At 35.1% G+C, this 18367-nt stretch overlaps 2 protein-coding genes across 3 annotated transcripts; both read left to right on the plus strand.

Annotated features, from left to right (window-relative positions):
• Nucleotides 1-8014: 8014 nt before the first annotated feature.
• Nucleotides 8015-14220, plus strand: ARP5 (actin-related protein 5). Of its 2 annotated transcripts, XM_022054688.2 has the most exons (12): nucleotides 8015-8226; nucleotides 8371-8441; nucleotides 8859-8983; nucleotides 9436-9480; nucleotides 10354-10456; nucleotides 10726-10835; nucleotides 11664-11773; nucleotides 11866-11956; nucleotides 12032-12475; nucleotides 12635-12762; nucleotides 13092-13416; nucleotides 13514-14220. In XM_022054688.2, exons 1-12 carry the CDS (start codon nucleotides 8126-8128, stop codon nucleotides 14018-14020), a joined length of 2160 nt encoding a protein of 719 aa, XP_021910380.2. In that variant the 5' UTR covers nucleotides 8015-8125; the 3' UTR covers nucleotides 14021-14220. The 2 variants fall into 2 exon arrangements, with proteins under 2 accessions (XP_021910380.2, XP_088069040.1); XM_088212914.1 differs by lacking the exons at nucleotides 8015-8226; nucleotides 8371-8441 and having other exon boundaries at nucleotides 8888-8983; nucleotides 10349-10456.
• Nucleotides 14221-14960: 740 nt separating this feature from the next.
• FZR3 (FIZZY-related 3) lies at nucleotides 14961-18289 on the plus strand. The gene is made up of 10 exons (XM_022054410.2): nucleotides 14961-15703; nucleotides 16063-16185; nucleotides 16268-16372; nucleotides 16459-16638; nucleotides 16777-16839; nucleotides 16943-17137; nucleotides 17354-17455; nucleotides 17563-17625; nucleotides 17718-17786; nucleotides 17879-18289. Exons 1-10 carry the CDS (start codon nucleotides 15203-15205, stop codon nucleotides 17930-17932), a joined length of 1455 nt encoding a protein of 484 aa, XP_021910102.1. The 5' UTR covers nucleotides 14961-15202; the 3' UTR covers nucleotides 17933-18289.
• Nucleotides 18290-18367: the final 78 nt, after the last annotated feature.

Below are 18367 nucleotides of genomic sequence, written 5' to 3' on the forward strand. Positions count from 1 at the left end.
TTTCCAAAATGGGTGGAAAGACTCAGATGGTCAATATTCATTGTTTTAAAAGTATAAAATTTTGATCTTTGGTAGGGTCTTTTTTGTCTAAAGGGTATATCCTTCAACTCTAATAAAGTAGAAATGAGATTTCAACTTGAAAACCAATTTCTGACTCCATCCGGATGGAATGTAAATCGAAATAGAATATTTTTGAACCAAACAAAAGCATTTTTTAGGAATTGACATTGAACAAGAAATAATTTGAAACTAAATGGGAATCTTACCGTTGATTTTTTTTTTTTTTTTCTTTTAAATTATTGGTCTTATGAAAAACAAATTCTGGCATTTGGTTGGATATAATTAGATTTACATTAATTGTACAGAAGAGGGAGAAGCAGTAAAAATGATTTGTCAAAGGCAGCCCAGAAATCTCGCTGCAAAAACTGCCTTAAAAAGTTTAAAGATCTAAAGAGTTTTGCAGTGCATATATATATATATATATAACGTAGAGAATCATATGCAATATTCCATGAGTATGTGTCTATATATATATATATATATATAGGTTTACTCAAAATGGAAAACCATATGTTGGCAGGCTATACACATCGTATAGCCTCATTTCAGCTCTTTCTTTCTCTCTTTTTATGTACTAACCTACTCATCTCACACGCTATCTCCCTCTCTTTCCACACTCTCTTCATTCCCGCCCCACCCTCTTTTTCTTGGGTTTTGGGTCTTTTTCTTCTTTTAAAAAATTTGATCTATGGTGTGTGCATATATACACACACACATATATATATATATATATATTGATTAATTGTTGGTTAGTTTTGAATTGCTTTGGCTTCGTTTAGTTACTGTATTATAAAAGAGGTTTCGTCTCATGTACTCATTCTTCATGTTTGATTTTTTCTTAATTAAAATTGACAAATTTATTTATATGATACGGAATTAGTTTTAAATAAATTTAATATTTATTTTTTATTAAGATTTTAAATTGTATTATTTATTATTTAAAAATGTGATTAGTGATAAATCCTATAGATAGATAGAGATCTTATCTATCATCTAAGATGATATAAATATTTATAAAAATTTATGTATATTTTTTTACTGTAATTTTTTTAATTTAAAATATAAGTATGAAACGATCCGGAACTAGAAAGAAAATAAATTATAAATTGAATGCGTAAGTGAAATAATAGTGTGAAGGTTTATATTTCTTACACAATAAATCAGAATACCCAAAAGTGCTACTAGAATGACCATTCTAAAAGAACAACGAAAAATTAAATAAATAAATTGAAAGTAAACAACTGAACATCCTATTTGCAACCCTCTTATTGATCGGGATCTGAATTTTGGTTATCTTGATTTAAAATTGTTAATGAAATAGTGAGATACACTAATCCAGTAAGAATGTCACACGACTCACTAATACAAAAATAAAGATTTGTAGAAATTCAGAAAAATAAATAATAGAGCTCTTAATTTAAGTAAATTCGTTTATCATAAGTAAAATTATTTATTGTATATTTACCATAACAAAATTTTTAAAACTGACCTATAGATGAAATAACGCAAACAATATCATAATCTCATACTCAATTAACAAGAACAAAAACTTTTCATTTTTACCTGCCTACTGGTATTTATAGAAGTTCATAGAGATGTCCCAACTATGCGTGAACCTTTATTCAACATTTTTGATTAACCGGTCGTCTCCATACCCTATCCATTATGAGTGTCAAAAATATCATCATTCAATATCTTGTCTGGTATGATGGTGAAACGGGTTGTCCCCATATCCCGTCCGGTATAAGCACCAAAATACCAATCATCCATACCTCATCCAGTATGAGACAACGTCCACGGTAGGATTTTTTATGCACCCAATCCGTCTACTATCTCTCAGGATATTCAATAAGGCTATCATTCAGTCATTCACTTAATTAAACAATTCTCAGTTTATATTTATTTTCAGTTTCACAATTTAACTGTAAATTATGCAAAATAAGTAATACATGCATCAAGAAAACACAAGTGAATCATCTTACCAACTCCAGTGTATTATCATGCATTTAAAACTGTAAAATCAATCAATCGGTTGAAATATGATAAATAGTAATAAATAACTGGTTCTGTCTCCATTAGTGACTTGTGATTAATTATCAAGATTTTCTAAATTGTATAAAATACCATACTATTTATAATTAAACTTCAATTCCATAACAAAAAATAGGGTGATGGATTCTTACGCAAATCGGTGTCTAAACACTAAACTTTCAGCTGTGCCTACTAGTCATCCCCAGGTTCTCTGAATTTTTCTTCAAAGATTAAAACACGCTCCAAGTACCTAAAAATACTCTAAAAAACTCAAAACCAGTGTTAAAATTTTTTTCGACCAATTTCAAAATTTTGAGACGGCAGCACCGCCGTCCGCGGCAGCAGTTTGCCTCGAACTGGCCGTTTTTGACCAGTTTTGGCTGATTTCGGTCAGTTTTATACTCATCCCTGCGAGAAACTACGTTAAGGGGTCTCGATTTGCAGAAAAAATTGAAAAACAGAAGCTTACCGGCGGCAAAATTTTCTGGTGCGGTGGCTCTGCCGGCTTACCTTCGTGGTTGGGTGTTTTTCTTCGATCAACTTATTAAAAACAGAATGGTGAATACAATAATGGAAAAATTGCATGAAAGGGGAATCGGAAAGGGCCTCATCGGAAGCAGTTTTTGATTTTTTTCGCGGCACTGCTACTAGACTTTACTTGCAGTTTTAGCTCATCTACCAATTATTTTACTCCAATTTGGCCATGGAAGCGTTCAAAATCAAATTTTGAACAAATAAATTTTTTTTTACCTTTTTTGGTGGTCGGAGGTGGATCGAGCGTGACGACAAGTGGCGGTTGGCTCCCTTCTCTACCGACTGGTTCTTCTTCTTCGACTAGAGCTGGCGGCTAGAATTAGGATTCGGTATGAAGTGAGGTATTTATATCCGTCTTCTTTTAATCTGAGTCATCCATCCCGTTTGATCTCGACTGTCCGATCTCGTTTAAATAAAAAATAAATTTGAACCGTTCATTGTAATTTGATCTTAATCGTACGATCGCACCTGATGAGAGAACGGATCCGGACCGTCTACCCGGGCAGGAACAAATCTGGACCGTCCGATCGCTTGCACGCGGATTACCAGCGTGGCCTTCTGCATAGCACTGCGTCAGCGTGCCTTGTCACGCGAGGCACTCTGATTTATTGGGGTTACTGACTGGACGGTTCTATGTGACATATTTTTTTAAATTACGTTTTAACCCCCAATTTTCAATTTTTCTTTCAAAAATATTTTTAGAACCCAAATTTTCACATATTTTTTCTAAAATTATTTTTAATTTCATTCTCCACCTATTTTTTCTAATTTTTTACATTAAATAAAAATTTAAAAATTAAAAAAAAATATGTTTTATACATTAATTTTCTTCTCGTCTCATCTCAATTAATTTTTATTTTTATTTTATTTTTAATTCCAATAATTATACCATCAACACTTGGACTATGGGCGATCAAAGAGTATGTAAATAGGCCACATGCAAGTGGGTTATTTGGTAAATATGGAGCAAAAAAAATTATAACTTTTAAGTAAAATAATAACCAGATTACTTACATTTTATAGAAACCTTGATATAAACCCTATACTATAACAAGTGACTTTTAATATATTCATTAATGCAGCATTATATTTACTCATAAGTAATGTAATCATAGTACTAACAATTTTTTCAAAGAGAATCGTCAATATCCTATCAAATGAAATCTTGATGTATAAGTGTTTACATAGTTCTTTTAACCACTATATAATAGTGGTGAAAATTTTTATAATCTCTCTCATATCCCGTAGTAAATGTAATTAATTAACCACGTGGGGTGTGTTATACATATCTAATACATATAATTTCTTATTAATTAATTAAAGTTGAAATAAAAGGGTCATCGAGGGATGAGAAAGGCAATATAGGGTACGTTTTAGTTAAGAAGAAGAGGTAAGTCTGTGATGAGTTGTTTGTTTTGACAGAAAACTGTGGGGTTGTTGTTCTATCTGGGAAAATTTCTCTTTACACGCCACTTCCATTTTAGGCACCCTTTCCCCACCTTTCATTTTCTCCCTCTTCTCCCAATCTCCCTCTCTCTCTCTCTCTCTCTCTCTCTCTATATATATATATATATGTGCTTACTTTGTTGAGTTGTACTGTTGGTTATTGGAGAGAGAGTGAGAGAGAGGTCATTCACATGCATGCATGACGATGATGATGATGATGAGGGTTTGATGTTGATATTGACGATGCCATGCAAAGCTAGAGATAATCGATTCTCTTACTCTACTCCCTATAAAGAGATCAGTTGATGTGATGCTATATAAAATATATGTATATGTATACATATGCATCCAGCTTTTAGTACGCTGTTCATCCAAGAAAATGTCTTAGGATCATCTTGTGTAAAGAACTTTTAGTCAAGTCACCTCTCTTTTATATTTAACAAAACCAATGAATGGTACTCTACATGTGTAATATTCATATATATATGTATATATGTGGACACACACACACGCACACACACATGCAATGGTTGACTAAGGGTCAACGCTGATTTCTTTTTAAACCTTTGGTTGACCAGTTAATGTTCGTGAAATTTAACTGATAATTCTTTATATAATTTAAAATATAAATTATCAAGTATACATGCAATATTTAAAAGATTACGCAGGAAATTATACATCAAACTCAGAAACATGATGATTCATTTTCCTGGAAAATCCTTAGATCTACAGCGTACTTGACTGATTTCTAACCAACCAAACAAAAACTAAATAAATAATAAATGGAAGAACTGCATTAACTTTTACCATTTAAAGGAGACCAAAATAAACCATTGTACACTTTCGTATTGTCTCCATACGAGATTACACTGTTTAATGGAGTTTATACATAATTTCATTTTAAATTTCAATTGTAAAAAAAAAAAAAAAAAAAAAAAAAACTTGAGGAAAGGACCCATTGAGGTCACAAAAAGAGAGAATCCAAGGGAAGAGAAGCTAACTCACATGACAAGACCATTGATTGTATAATTTAATGAGTGAGTTTTATTGTCTCGTCTTTCGTGGTACAATAATTTACCCCAATAAAATAATTATGGAAATACCCTTATCTCCATTTCTCTCTTATCACACACCCACACACTCTCACACACACACACACACACACACACATATATATATATATATATATCATTTTTTTATTAGTTTACATTTAATTCTAAAGTGTACGTCAATTTAGAAATTTAATTATATATAGTTAGCTTATAAATTTTATCCTTAAAAAATGCATATGGTTAAATAGAAAACATATTATCACTAATTGAACAAATTTTTCTTGGTTTGTTTAGTTCCATGTTTTTGTTTTGTTTTGTTTTTTTTTATATCCATCCACTCATTTTCATATATCATACTTTTGAAGTCCATTTTTAAACTTTTAAGCCCAAAAATAAATTGGGATACCCTCCCTTGAGCCCAATGGATTATCACTTAGGGCCTACCGAACTATTATTTAAGCCCATAATAGACTTAAGCTCAAAATCAATAGTTGGTCTCTTAATGGGCCCCCAAATGGAATATAAACTTAGATTAATATTAAATATTATATTTTGCCCAAGAAGAATATGAAATTCAGTAAGAACCCCACAATTTCTCTCCTCCTCCACTTATACCCTCTGCTAATAATAGACTTGGCATTCAATAATTATATTCATCGAATTCTTAATCAAATAAAATCATCTCATTTTTGTACCTATATGTCTTTAATTTAATTTTAAATATACAAAAACAAACATACTATATATATATATATATAAAAGACAGTAAGAATTCAATTACTTAAGCATAAACTTTTTTCTAATAATTAAGAAAAAAAAAAAAAAAAAAAAGTTACAAACAACTGCTCGTAATTTACAGAAGCTAAAACGCAGCATTTCAATGCCCTTTTTTTTTTTCAAAACATTACCCCTTAATTCTAGAATAATTACGACTCAGGCACACGCTTCTCTTCTCATCGCCGACGGGACTTTGAAATTGAACAAGACCTCGAGATCAGGAGGCTGAAAATACCCTTTCGTCGGTGGGTCCCGCTTCACCGCGTAAACCCTCTTCTTTCTCGGCGCCGGCGGACACGCCGCCGTAGCCTGAATGCTAGACGCGCCTCTCCTCGGTGTCCTGCAACCTTCATGCTGATCCTCAGTCAAAACTCCGACGGTGACGGACTCCCGATGGCCACTGTCAACCTCCATGAATCTTTAGAGAAGAACGCCCGACAAAACAGAAGGAACAGTTTATGGAAGTACAGAGATTATAAGGGATTGTTTGGATATACCTTAAATTGCAAAGACTATAAAGTACACAGTTCAAGGGTCATTGGGCTTACGGAATACATACATAGATATATATATGCGTGTGTGCGTTGATGTTATTTATATATTTAAGAAAATATTGGCGCCACTTGCTTGCTCTGGAAGTTGCTAGTTGACACTTATCCAAACGTGTGGCGGAAGCCTGGAAGCAACTATAAAAGTCCCATTGGATTGGACTCAGAGCTGGAGGGGTTAAAACTAAAAAGTCGGATAGTAGTGCCGACCTTACTTTTATGGGATTTTAATTATTTATTGATCTGAATCATTATATTTTATTTAAAATAATTTTAGAATTAATTGAACTTTATAAATTTTTCTTCTAATTTATCTAAAATTTTAATATTAAATTATAATTAATGATATTTTTTATTTTTAAAATTTGTGCTTCTTTTTTGTTGGGTGAAATTTATAATAATACATTTATCCTATAGTGAAACCGTCCTTTCGTGGCAAGTTTGGACGAGGCGTGGCGACAGCTATTGGTGTCGAAAGTGCGCGCGAGATTGTTCGACTAGTCCATAGTTTAAATCAGAGCCACACATTTTTCGGCTTCGTCCAGAGTGGGACCCGCTCAAAGTAGGCCAGGACTTGGTGTGGAAGAGAATGTGCCACGTGTAAAGTGCATTGTCTTCTAATTATAAAACTGCGTCGTTTTTTATTGGACCACCGACCAGGCTTAAGTAATAAATTCCGAGGCCCACGCCACGCGACGGTGTTGACTGATCAGAGAAAAGCCGGGGCTTTATGGTTAATGGAGCCTGTATTTGGATGGTCTGAACTGAGGCCCGTTTCAATTGGGTTCGGATCCAAGACTGTATTTTACATGGACTTGTACCCGACCCGATTGTTTAATTGGAGCCCATTCTTGAAATAGCCTTGTAAACCTCCAAGTGGTAAATTGGCATTTGGGCTAACGACCCGCCAACAGCCCAATTCTTATTACCACATTTATATTTGTATGTACATAAAAACACATATATTTGGTTAAACTTGTTTTTTATTTTTTCCCCTTAATATTAATTTCATGCATTCAGTAATTTTTCTCCCATATTGTCTTTGATACACACACACGCACACAAAGTTTGGTCTGATCATCAGCAGATTAATCCATCTCGTTAAGAATATTAATTATTTTTATAATTAATTCAATACGTGTATAAATCTTATTTCTCACTGCATTAAGACATTCATCAAGTAAATTTAATCTCTTTTATAAACATGTTTCTATTAATTAAATTAATTATAAAATAATAGAAACAGAAATTTAGAATCCAAATCTGTTCAAAAATTCAGCATATATTTGTTACCAAAATTTGGACCGGAATTCGGTTCAAACCTTGATATGAATTATTTTCATGCTTATTTACATTCTAGTCAAGCACACGGTGATAAATGTAGGACTTGGAAATATTTGTTTCAACACTAAATTATATATATTCATTAAAAAGTACATTATATGTATAATAATTTATATTATCATTAGATGTGAGGTACCGGGTGGGACCATGGTCCACATCAGCAGTCGGGTCAACCCGGTTACGCCAGACCTGTTTACTTAGCCGGAGCTCCATTGTCATGCTGTGAGCTAAGTTCCCTGCTTCCCGTAAGAAGACGAAGCCCATCGACTCTAATTCATATTTCTCCTCGTTTCTTCTTCTCCGTGCTTCGTCTGCAGACACAGAGCTTCAAAAATGCCGTTTATATCGCAGATACAGAGACAATCAGATTACAGTCTCTTCTCTCCATCCACTCCTATCGTCATCGACAATGGCGCCTCCTATTTCCGTATCGGGTAACCCTCTCCAAACCATAAACCCTAGTTCTGCGCTTTGGAGTATAAACCATACGTTAGTATCTCTTTTTGCTTTACCTTTCTGAATTTTTGAATTGGGTGTTTGTTTTGTTTTTTGTTTTCGTTTCTGTTCTCCTCCTCCAGGTGGGCAGGAGAGAATGACCCTCGCGTTATCTTCCGCAACATTGTTCAGAGACCACGCCACAAAGCCACTGGTACTTCCTTATACTACGTTTAAGTTATGATGAACTAGAATATTATGTGTTTTCGTACGTATATGTGGACGTATGTATGTGGCTTTAATTTGGTTAACTGGAAAATCGGGGAAAAAGGGAAGGGAAGTGTATATATGCAAGCTTCGGATATTCAGGACCTGGGATTTTTGTAGAATTTAAACAAAATAATCAGCTTCATTTAATTCTACGAACTCCTAACTTCATCTTTCGATTATGCCATAAAAAAGAAAAAAGAAGAATTTTTTCTCTGTATACTAACAAGCTCGAAACAAAAAGAGAGAAGGATTCCTAGATATAGTTTTAGGTTCATGAAAATTGATTCAATAGTTTTTACTTGGTTTGGGTTTGACGAGGCTATTGGATTGCAATAATTTATTTTGTTAATTTGTATCACAGGGGAAACTGTTACTATTGTTGGGGATCATGATCCTGCATTGCTTAGATACTTTGATTGCACGCGCTCTGGACCACGCTCAGCTTTTGATAGCAATGTTGTTTATCAGTTTGAGATTATGGAATATGTATGTTGGTATCTTTAGCACTGAGCTTCTATTATGGTTATGTTCTTCAAGCTTGTAGTTAAGTTTACTTAATTATTTAGATAGAAATATGAAATTTTGAAGCTCCATCTGCACATTTCAACTAGTGCAAGCTTCTCTGAGTTGTGCAAGAAAGAGAACATGAACAACAAGAAAAGTCAATGTTAGTAGAATGATGGTTTTGGTTCTAGCACATTAGAGATCGGGCACTTGAATGTCCCCATTCAAGTTGTGAAGTTTTGGTTAAAAACATGATATGGTCAAGTATTTATTGTTTTGTTCTTCTCTCTCACTCTATCCATTTTTTCCAAGATAAAGCATGTGTTTTTGTGCCTGAAACATGTCTATGTTGTATGCACAAAGCATGTTCATTTACCACTTTAAATAATGGTGGCAAGAATTATAGTTTTAAGTATTCAACATTTGGTTTGTAGATTCTTGACTTTGGCTTTGATCGGCTTGGTGCGAACGGACCAGAGGTACGTAAATAATTTATTTTTGAGCTCACAGTTAAACCATTCTAATTGTATGTTATGTTTTAAGCTTCCACTGTGTAAGAACTAACTCCTTTTATTTATTTTGGTAAATGTTATTATGCTATATTCTAAAGGCTACTCTTGTTTGGGTGTTTCCAGTTACCTTTTTTTTTTCTTTTTGAGAGGAAAAAGTGGTACTATAGACAAGGACACTAAGGGAGTGCCATGCATGTCCAAAAAACAAAAATTTACATGGGAGGATCATACAGAAAGGTTTTCAAGATATTTTCCGATGAGAGAGGATGACCTTGAAAAAAATACGTAAGGTCTCAAATGAATGATCTCTAAATCTAGAAGAATTAGTAGTCCAGAAAGCAGCTTGAGTAATGGGGCGAATGTCTTTTCTTATATCAAGAATTTTTTACTTTCATCTGTATCAGCTGGGATTTTAATTTTCTGCATGTGATTGCAAATGGAGGGTTGCCAGTAGTAATACTTGAAGAAATTGTTCAGGTTTGCTACCGTAAAAGATTATCGTATTTGGCATGTTTTCAGTTAAAACGGGTTTGGTTAAAGTGCATTCTAAGGCACCTGTGACTTTTGAAAACTGCATGAGAAGGAATTTATTTTAACTTGATTTCTTAAACTGGATCAGATTGTAAAATTTGTTGTGCTTGACAGTTGTGTGTATGATATGCAATTTTAATTTCTTGTTTTCTTTGCCGCCTTTTTCTGTGGACACAAGTTTAAATGTTGCATATTTTACATTGTATGGTTAAAGCGTCAATGGTTCTTGCTTTACTTGTTCATGGGTGTTTTCTTAATTATGCTCATAAGAATTTTTTTTGATCGAATGTTAATTTGAGGCCAGAACAGGTTAATCATCCTGTCCTAATAACAGAATCTGTATGCAATCCTGTTCAGTCCCGTTGCAAAATGGCAGAATTGCTATTTGAGACATATGGAGTTCCATCCGTAGGTATGGACTCTGAATTTCCATTATACGAAACACTTTTTACACTTTTGACAATTAGGATTAATGTAATTTGACAGATGCATGGTCCTGTATCCATATGTCCTGAATTGACTGGGAATGGCATGTGATTATTTCTGAATTGGGTGTGATCATCCCATTTGCATCTTTTTCATGATATATTCTTCTTTCAGATATCCTTTATTTGACATGTTATCTGTTTTTTTATCTACACTTTCTGCTTGAATTTAATTGGCCTTTTTTCCCTGTCACAGCATTTGGTGTTGATGCTGCTTTCAGCTATATGTATAATCAACAACAGGGGATTTGTGATAAAGATGGTCTTGCTATCTGCCCAGGATTCACGACGACTCATGTTATACCGGTATTGCCAGCATGTCATGTTCCATGTTGTGTCTCATTTTCCCTCTTTTATTTCCAAAAAACAAAAACATACTGTATCCACAAATGTTTGTAAAATAGACAAAAATCAGAATTAAATGATTTTCTTTTCCTATGCGGACATACACGTGCTTTCAATTGTGTACATGTCTATGCCCTTCTGTATTCTGCACACAAACATCTAATGTTTGCTTCTAGTGATAACAGTGTTATCTGATTATAAGCGAAGTGCCGACTGGAGTGGATCATTTGTTTAAATGTGTTTGTCATCATTGTGGGTGATATTGTCAGCATGTTGTGTCCCATTTTAGGAAATCTATTTTGTATTTCAATACATTCTATATCTAGAAATGTCTGTAAACTAGACAAAAAATCAGGATTAAATTATTTTCAATTTTCCTGTGTAAAATCAGGATTAAATTATTTTCAATTTTCCTGTGTGCACATTCATGTGCTTTCAAACGTGCATGTGTGTCTATGCCCTTCTGTATTCTGCAGAAACATGTTGATGACTTCTTTCTAGCACTTTGCCGAACATCTTCTGTTTGCTTCTACTGTAACAGGGTTATCTGATGGATGAATTGCTAAAGTATATTGCTAGCTAGAATATTCATCAATTTTGTTGGAAAGTATTGAGTGTATTCCATTCTTACAACTTTATAAGTTACTCTTGATGCATATTTTCTCTCAGTAGGCTAGATGATCAGTAGGATTAGAAGTTGAAGTTGACTACGATTGTGATAAATATTTTAAGGATTCAGAGTTTAAATTGTCATCATTTGATGATGAAAAGTGTTTCTCTGATGTCTAGTTTGTCGATGGAGAGCCTGTGTATAGAGGATCTTGCCGAACTAATATTGGTGGATACCATGTCACAGATACTCTAAAGCAACTTCTTTCCCTTAAATATCCACACCACATGTGAGTGATAATCAGTCTGGGTTCTCAAACTATTCAACATGATTCTATCTTGTTTTTCAACTTCCAATCATGCCCTTGCATATTCACAATAGGGCTAGGTTTACATGGGAGAAAGTTGAAGACCTGAAAATGGAGCACTGCTTTGTTGCCCCTGATTATACTTCAGAGGCTCAACTGTTTCAGGTGGTCAGCTTTGTCTTTCTCTTTGTCAATTCTCTTTTCAGTCTTTGAAGCTTAGCTGCTTTATTATTGTGACAGAAAGGGACCAAGGAGGCTGAAGATAAAACAAGGTGTTGGCAGCTTCCATGGGTTCCGCCTCCTACTGAAGAGCCTCCTTCAGAAGAAGAGATTGCAAGAAAAGCAGCTATAAAGGAGAGGCAAGGTCAAAGGCTGCGAGAAATGGCTGAAGCAAAACGGTCTTCTAGGATAAACGAACTAGAAAATGAATTGCATGGTTTGGAGTTTCTCTTGCATCAACTTGAACAAGTGGAAGAGGATGACATTCAATCTTTCTTGTCAGAGACTGGTTATGTTTCCAAGCAGGAAATAGAAGCTTCCATTGTCAAAGTAACACAGTCTTTACGGAAAGCTAAGGGTGAACCGAAAAGTGACCAAACTGAAAATGAGGAAAAAACAGATAATTCTACAAATGACAAATATCCTCTTATTAACACCCCCGACAATATGCTTACTCCTGAGCAGGTTTGATTTAATACCAAACAGTTATCATAAAGATGATCTCCTAAAGTTTGCGGCTGGAACTTTGATCTGCTGCTCACATTGTTTCTTTATCCTCATTATATATGTTTAGTCTTATTATTAAAAAAAAAATGATTAGTCCTGGTTATCATTTGTTGACAGCTAAAGGAGAAAAGGAGACAGATTTTCCTTAAAACCACAAATGAGGGTCGGCAGCGAGCTAAGCAGAAACGCTTTGAGGAAGAACTAGAAAGAGAAAAGAAAAATCAACAAGATGAAGAGAAGCGATTGTAAGTTCCATTCTTATTATTCTTTTGAGTTTAGTGCAATTGGAGCTTCACTGTTAGACAGAAAAGCATAGTCCGATGTTGCTTAAACTAAAGTAAATTCCAGTTGAGTTGATGTACACCTGTGTGTTCAAGGGGAAACTTCTTTTTTAAGAATCTAATTTGAGATAGTGAGGAGTATTCATAGTTCATGTTGTAATGGGTGCTGTTGGTTCTTGAGTCAATTTCTTTGATCTTGGAATAGCGTAGTGAATGTTAATTAATATGCTTTCTGCACCTATAACATCTCTTTAATGTTTGTTTCCCTCATTTATATTTTTGTTTGAATGTAGAGAGAATCCCGAGCTTTATTTAGAGCAGATGCGGGCTAAATACAAAGAGCTTTCTGATAAAATTGATCAGCGAAAACGACTTAAGACAAATGGAAACAGCACAAATGGAGGTGTTGGCCGTGGGGAGAGATTGAATGCTGCCCAGAGGGAAAGGATGCGTCTCTTAACAACAGCAGCCTTTGATCGAGGGAAGGGTGAAGACACTTTTGGTGCCAAAGATGAAGATTGGCAACTTTACAAACTAATGAGCAAAGATAACGATGAAGATGATGAGGGACCAGATGACGATGAGACAGAACTGGGCCGAATCTCTTCTAGGCTTCAGGTCAGTTACCTCTGTGATGATATCCGCCACTCTGCATTTCAGATAACCTGATGGAGACATGGATTCTTTGTTAGTTCACTAATTTTTATGGTTGCAGGAAATTGACCCTACATTTGTTCCCAAACCAGAATTAGCACACGCTCAACCAGCTGCTGAGATGCCACGATTCCGTCCTCTCTCAAAAGAAGATTTTCAAATTGTGCTAGGGGTTGAAAGGTTCCGATGCCCTGAACTATTATTTCATCCAAACTGGATTGGGATCGATCAGGTGGGCTTAGACGAGATGGCTGGAGTTTCAATAAATCGGTTGCCATCAAGGGACCAAGGCCTGGAGGATAGATTGACCAGTTCTATCCTTATTACTGGTGGGTCCTGTCTTTTCCCTGGTATGAGTGAGCGCTTAGAAGCTGGAATCCAGATGATACGACCATGTGGTGCGCCTATCCGGGTGGTCAGAGCATTAGATCCAGTGCTTGATGCATGGCGCGGAGCTGCTGTTTATGCTTCTAACTTACGGTTCCCAGAGCAGACATTCAGTAAGACAGATTATTATGAGAAAGGTGAGGACTGGTTGCGGAGATACCAACTGCAATATATACTCTAATTTTTATTTTTGTCCTCCAATGTAAATTTTCTTAACATGAGCTAGTGGTAGATAATTTATGAATATTTGACCTCCGACAATTAATGCATTAATATGTATTTGTTTTGTAAAACAATGAGGCAAATGCAAGCTATGATCATTGTCCTTGACAAGTTTTCTCATGATGTGAGAAGGCGTTGAATCTATTTCCATTTTTGACATGCTCAAATTGTTGGCACTTGAACCTCCTTTGAGCTTGAGCTCTGTTAGGAACTGAGAAAAGTATTTTTATGCAATCTACTGAGGTTTTGCTTTGTACCGCTGTGGAGAGGAGGGATTGAGAAATTTTTTATTTTTTTATTTATTTTTAACAAGGGAGATACCCCGACACCATGTATACATTTTCTTTAAAGTATCTGCGGTATCTTCATATTTACACCGTGAACTTTAATTACTCATCATAGATCAACTAAAGACTTTTAATTAAAATAAATATTACATTAATCTACTATCAGATAAAGATAATAGTTTGGTACATTTCTATAACACACAAAAACTGTTTTAATTATCAATCTACAAATAATTACTAAATAAACCAATCTTAATTTAATATTTTGTTACAAAATCTATTCATAACAGACTTCAGCAGTAAATATTTACATAATTAATTAAAATGTCTAAATTTTTTAAGATAAAAATTATATATTTAATATTAATAAATAAACGGTCGTAACAATATTACCGATAATTATATACTAAAATAAGATAATATTACTAATATCTAAGTACTCTTTTTGGAAAGTAAAAAATGAAGAGAGTTAGCTAATCACCAAAAACAAAATCAAAAGCAACGGCTATTTTACCATTTCTATATGGTAACTTAGCCCTAAATAGCCAGCTCTTTTGAGCTATCCATTCATGGAAATCGACCGTTACAAAAACCTACCTTTTCTATTTTTCCTAATATATTTATACAAAAACCGCTCCTCTGTACCCTACCCAGAATATTTTGACCGTTGCAATTCTTCTTCTCTTCTTCTTCCCGGAAAAGAGCCCTCTTTGTTTGATTGCAGAGAAAGGCACTTTTCATCTTCTCCATTGCTCCATTGAAACAAACAATCAAACGGACATAAACCCGAGCCGTTTTTTACCCGCTAAACCCAACAGCTCAACACAACGGAGAGGATCGAAAGATATCCAGAAATGGATTCCGAACAGAGAAGGAAAAGCGGCATTAATCTCCCAGCTGGGATGACTGAAACATCGTTGCGTCTTGACACATTGTCGGGTTCCTTCCGCGCGACGTCGAGCTTATCTTCTCCGTCTTTTCGCGGGATATCGAGCTTGTCTTCTCCGTCGAAGTCGTCATCTTGCAGCGACAGATTTATTCCTTGCAGATCTTCTTCAAGGCTGCATACTTTTGGGTTGATAGAGAAGGGATCGCCGGTTAAGGAAGGGGGCAATGAGGCGTACGCGAGGCTGTTGAAATCTGAGCTTTTCGGATCTGATTTTGGTTCATTTTCTCCTGCAGGTCAAGGGATGTCTCCCATGAGTCCTAGCAAGAACATGTTGAGATTCAAGACTGATCATTCGGGTCCTAATTCGCCGTATTCACCTTCGATTCTGGGGCAAGAAAGTGGGTTTTCTACCGAGGTCTCTACCCCTCCTAAGCCACCTAGAAAAGTACCCAAAACTCCCCATAAGGTCTGCATCTTTTTCTCGGTGGTTTTCTTTTGGAGTCTTCCATTTGTTGACTGAGAAAATAGGAAAAAGAAAATTTTATCTATTCTGAACGATGAGGATAAGATTTTCCAGTTCTTTTTTTTTTCATTATTGCGGGTTTTGATTTTGAAGAGAACATCCAAATCTAGAGGATCATTGGTTTGTCATAGCAATTTTTGCCCTTGATAATTATTTTTTTGTTAGGTTCCATCTGCTAGCTAAGAAAATGGAAAAAAAAAATAGATCAAATACTATATAGATTTATCAAATATGAGTTGTTATTTCTAGATGTGGTAGATGGAACGAGTGCAAATGTATGATTAAAACTTGAATGGCTGCAGGTTTTGGATGCTCCATCACTTCAAGATGACTTCTACTTGAACCTGGTAGATTGGTCTTCACAGAATGTTCTTGCAGTTGGGTTGGGTACTTGTGTTTATTTATGGACTGCATCAAATAGCAAAGTAAGCTTGATTCTCTCTCTCTTTTTGTTCCATTATATGTATTGACAAAATCTATGTAACAAATCTATAATCTTGGTATCAGGTGACAAAGTTGTGTGACTTGGGACCTAGTGATGGTGTGTGTTCAGTTCAGTGGACAAGGGAGGGTTCCTATATTTCCATTGGTACCAGTCTTGGTCAAGTTCAGGTACTAAAAATTGCACAACTTCGTAATTTGATAATCTAATTTTGTGTAGAATTCTTTATCAAACCTTTTGGTTATTCTCTTTATAGGTATGGGATGGAACTCAGTGCAAGAGGGTCCGGACAATGGGTGGACATCAGACGAGAACTGGCGTCTTGGCATGGAATTCAAGGATATTATCATCTGGGAGTAGGGACAGAAACATACTTCAACATGACCTTCGTGTACAAAGTGACTTTGTTAGCAAACTTTCTGGACACAAATCTGAGGTAAAGCCCTGAACGAATCCTTAGATTTCAAGTTTTCAAAGCTAACTGGAATCCGAGTTAAGCATTGAAATCCTCTAACTCAGAGCGAATTCATTATAACTCTGCCTCATTTACAGTCCTATTTAATTAATGTATCAGGTATGTGGGTTGAAATGGTCCCATGATGATAGGGAACTTGCATCCGGTGGAAATGATAATCAGGTAATCATTAGCTTCAATTTTAACCCATTTTATTTCTTTCATTTTTCGTTCTATCTTTTGCAAAACTTCCAGACTTCTAATACTGTTGGTGGGCGGTGATCAGCTCTTGGTGTGGAACCAGCATTCTCAGGAGCCTGTTTTGAAACTAACAGAACATACAGCAGCTGTCAAAGCCATTGCATGGTCGCCTCACCAGAGCAGCCTTCTTGCGTCTGGAGGTGGAACTGCTGATAGATGTATTCGCTTCTGGAACACGACAAACGGACATCAATTAAACAGTGTCGATACCGGCAGCCAGGTTTCTGCATCTAACCCTTTATCATTTCAATTATTAGGAATACTCTACTATGTCTCCAAGGAGAATTTTGTATGCTTTTGGTCGAAACACAGCACCACACAGTATTTTATCTTAAAAATTGTAATGCTTAAAAGGCTTAACTTTTACAGTAATCTTGATTATGCTTTGGAACTACCATCATAGCACCTCAACCATAAATATACCTTTGAAATGTAGGTCTGTAATCTAGCTTGGAGTAAGAATGTAAATGAATTAGTCAGCACTCATGGGTATTCTCAGAACCAGATCATGGTGTGGAAGTATCCATCAATGGCGAAGGTATCAACTTTAGTCTTCTTAACCCTATAAGCCAGTCTTGTTTCTTTATTTTTTTATCTTCTTTTTATGTCAGAAACCCAACTTATTTCCACTCTGGATTTTGGTAGGTTGCAACTCTAACGGGTCATAGTCTGCGTGTACTCTATCTTGCTATGTCACCAGATGGTCAGGTACTGAGATTCTCTACAGTGATTTATGTTTTTACTGCAAGTTTTCTGTATGTGAAAGATATTGAATTCAACAACTCTGCTTTATTCTGCAGACGATTGTAACCGGAGCAGGAGACGAGACCTTGCGATTCTGGAATGTATTCCCTTCTATGAAAACACAGGTATTTAGCTCCATTAGAATTCATTTTCAACATAAGAATTTCTCATTCAAATATTTTGGTTTGTAACATACATTTTTTGTTTCGTTTTACAGACTCCAGTCAAAGATACAGGCCTATGGTCATTAGGACGAACCCAGATCCGGTGATAAATTAAATTATACGGAGAAACAGCTTTTAGGAACATAAGTGAAGAGATTGGAAAATATAATAATTCAATTTTTGTTTGCTTTTCTGTTTTATGTAAGTGTATATAGGAATTCATAAAGACACACAAGAAAAAAGAAATAGATTCTGTAAAATAAAAAATAAAAAAAGAAGATTGTAAAGAGCTCTAGTGTAGTAACTTTTTTTGCTCTTCTGGTTTCTGGAACCACTTAGGAAGAGGAGGGGAGGGTTCTGTAAATTTTACCTCTTTTAGGTTTTTGGAAGCTACTCGTTTGTTTTTTTATTTTTTTTTGGCTGGAAAGGTTTTTATGAAAGAAATGTTGCAACAGATTTCATTACTGGGACTACAACAAATACTGCAGATTTTATCCTTAACTTTCTTCCATTTGAGAGGATGTGGCTGATTGCAAGTTCGA

The sequence above is a fragment of the Carica papaya genome, chromosome 2 (genome assembly GCF_054855325.1).
Source record: "Carica papaya isolate Zhongbai chromosome 2, ASM5485532v1, whole genome shotgun sequence".
Classification (NCBI taxonomy): domain Eukaryota; kingdom Viridiplantae; phylum Streptophyta; class Magnoliopsida; order Brassicales; family Caricaceae; genus Carica; species Carica papaya.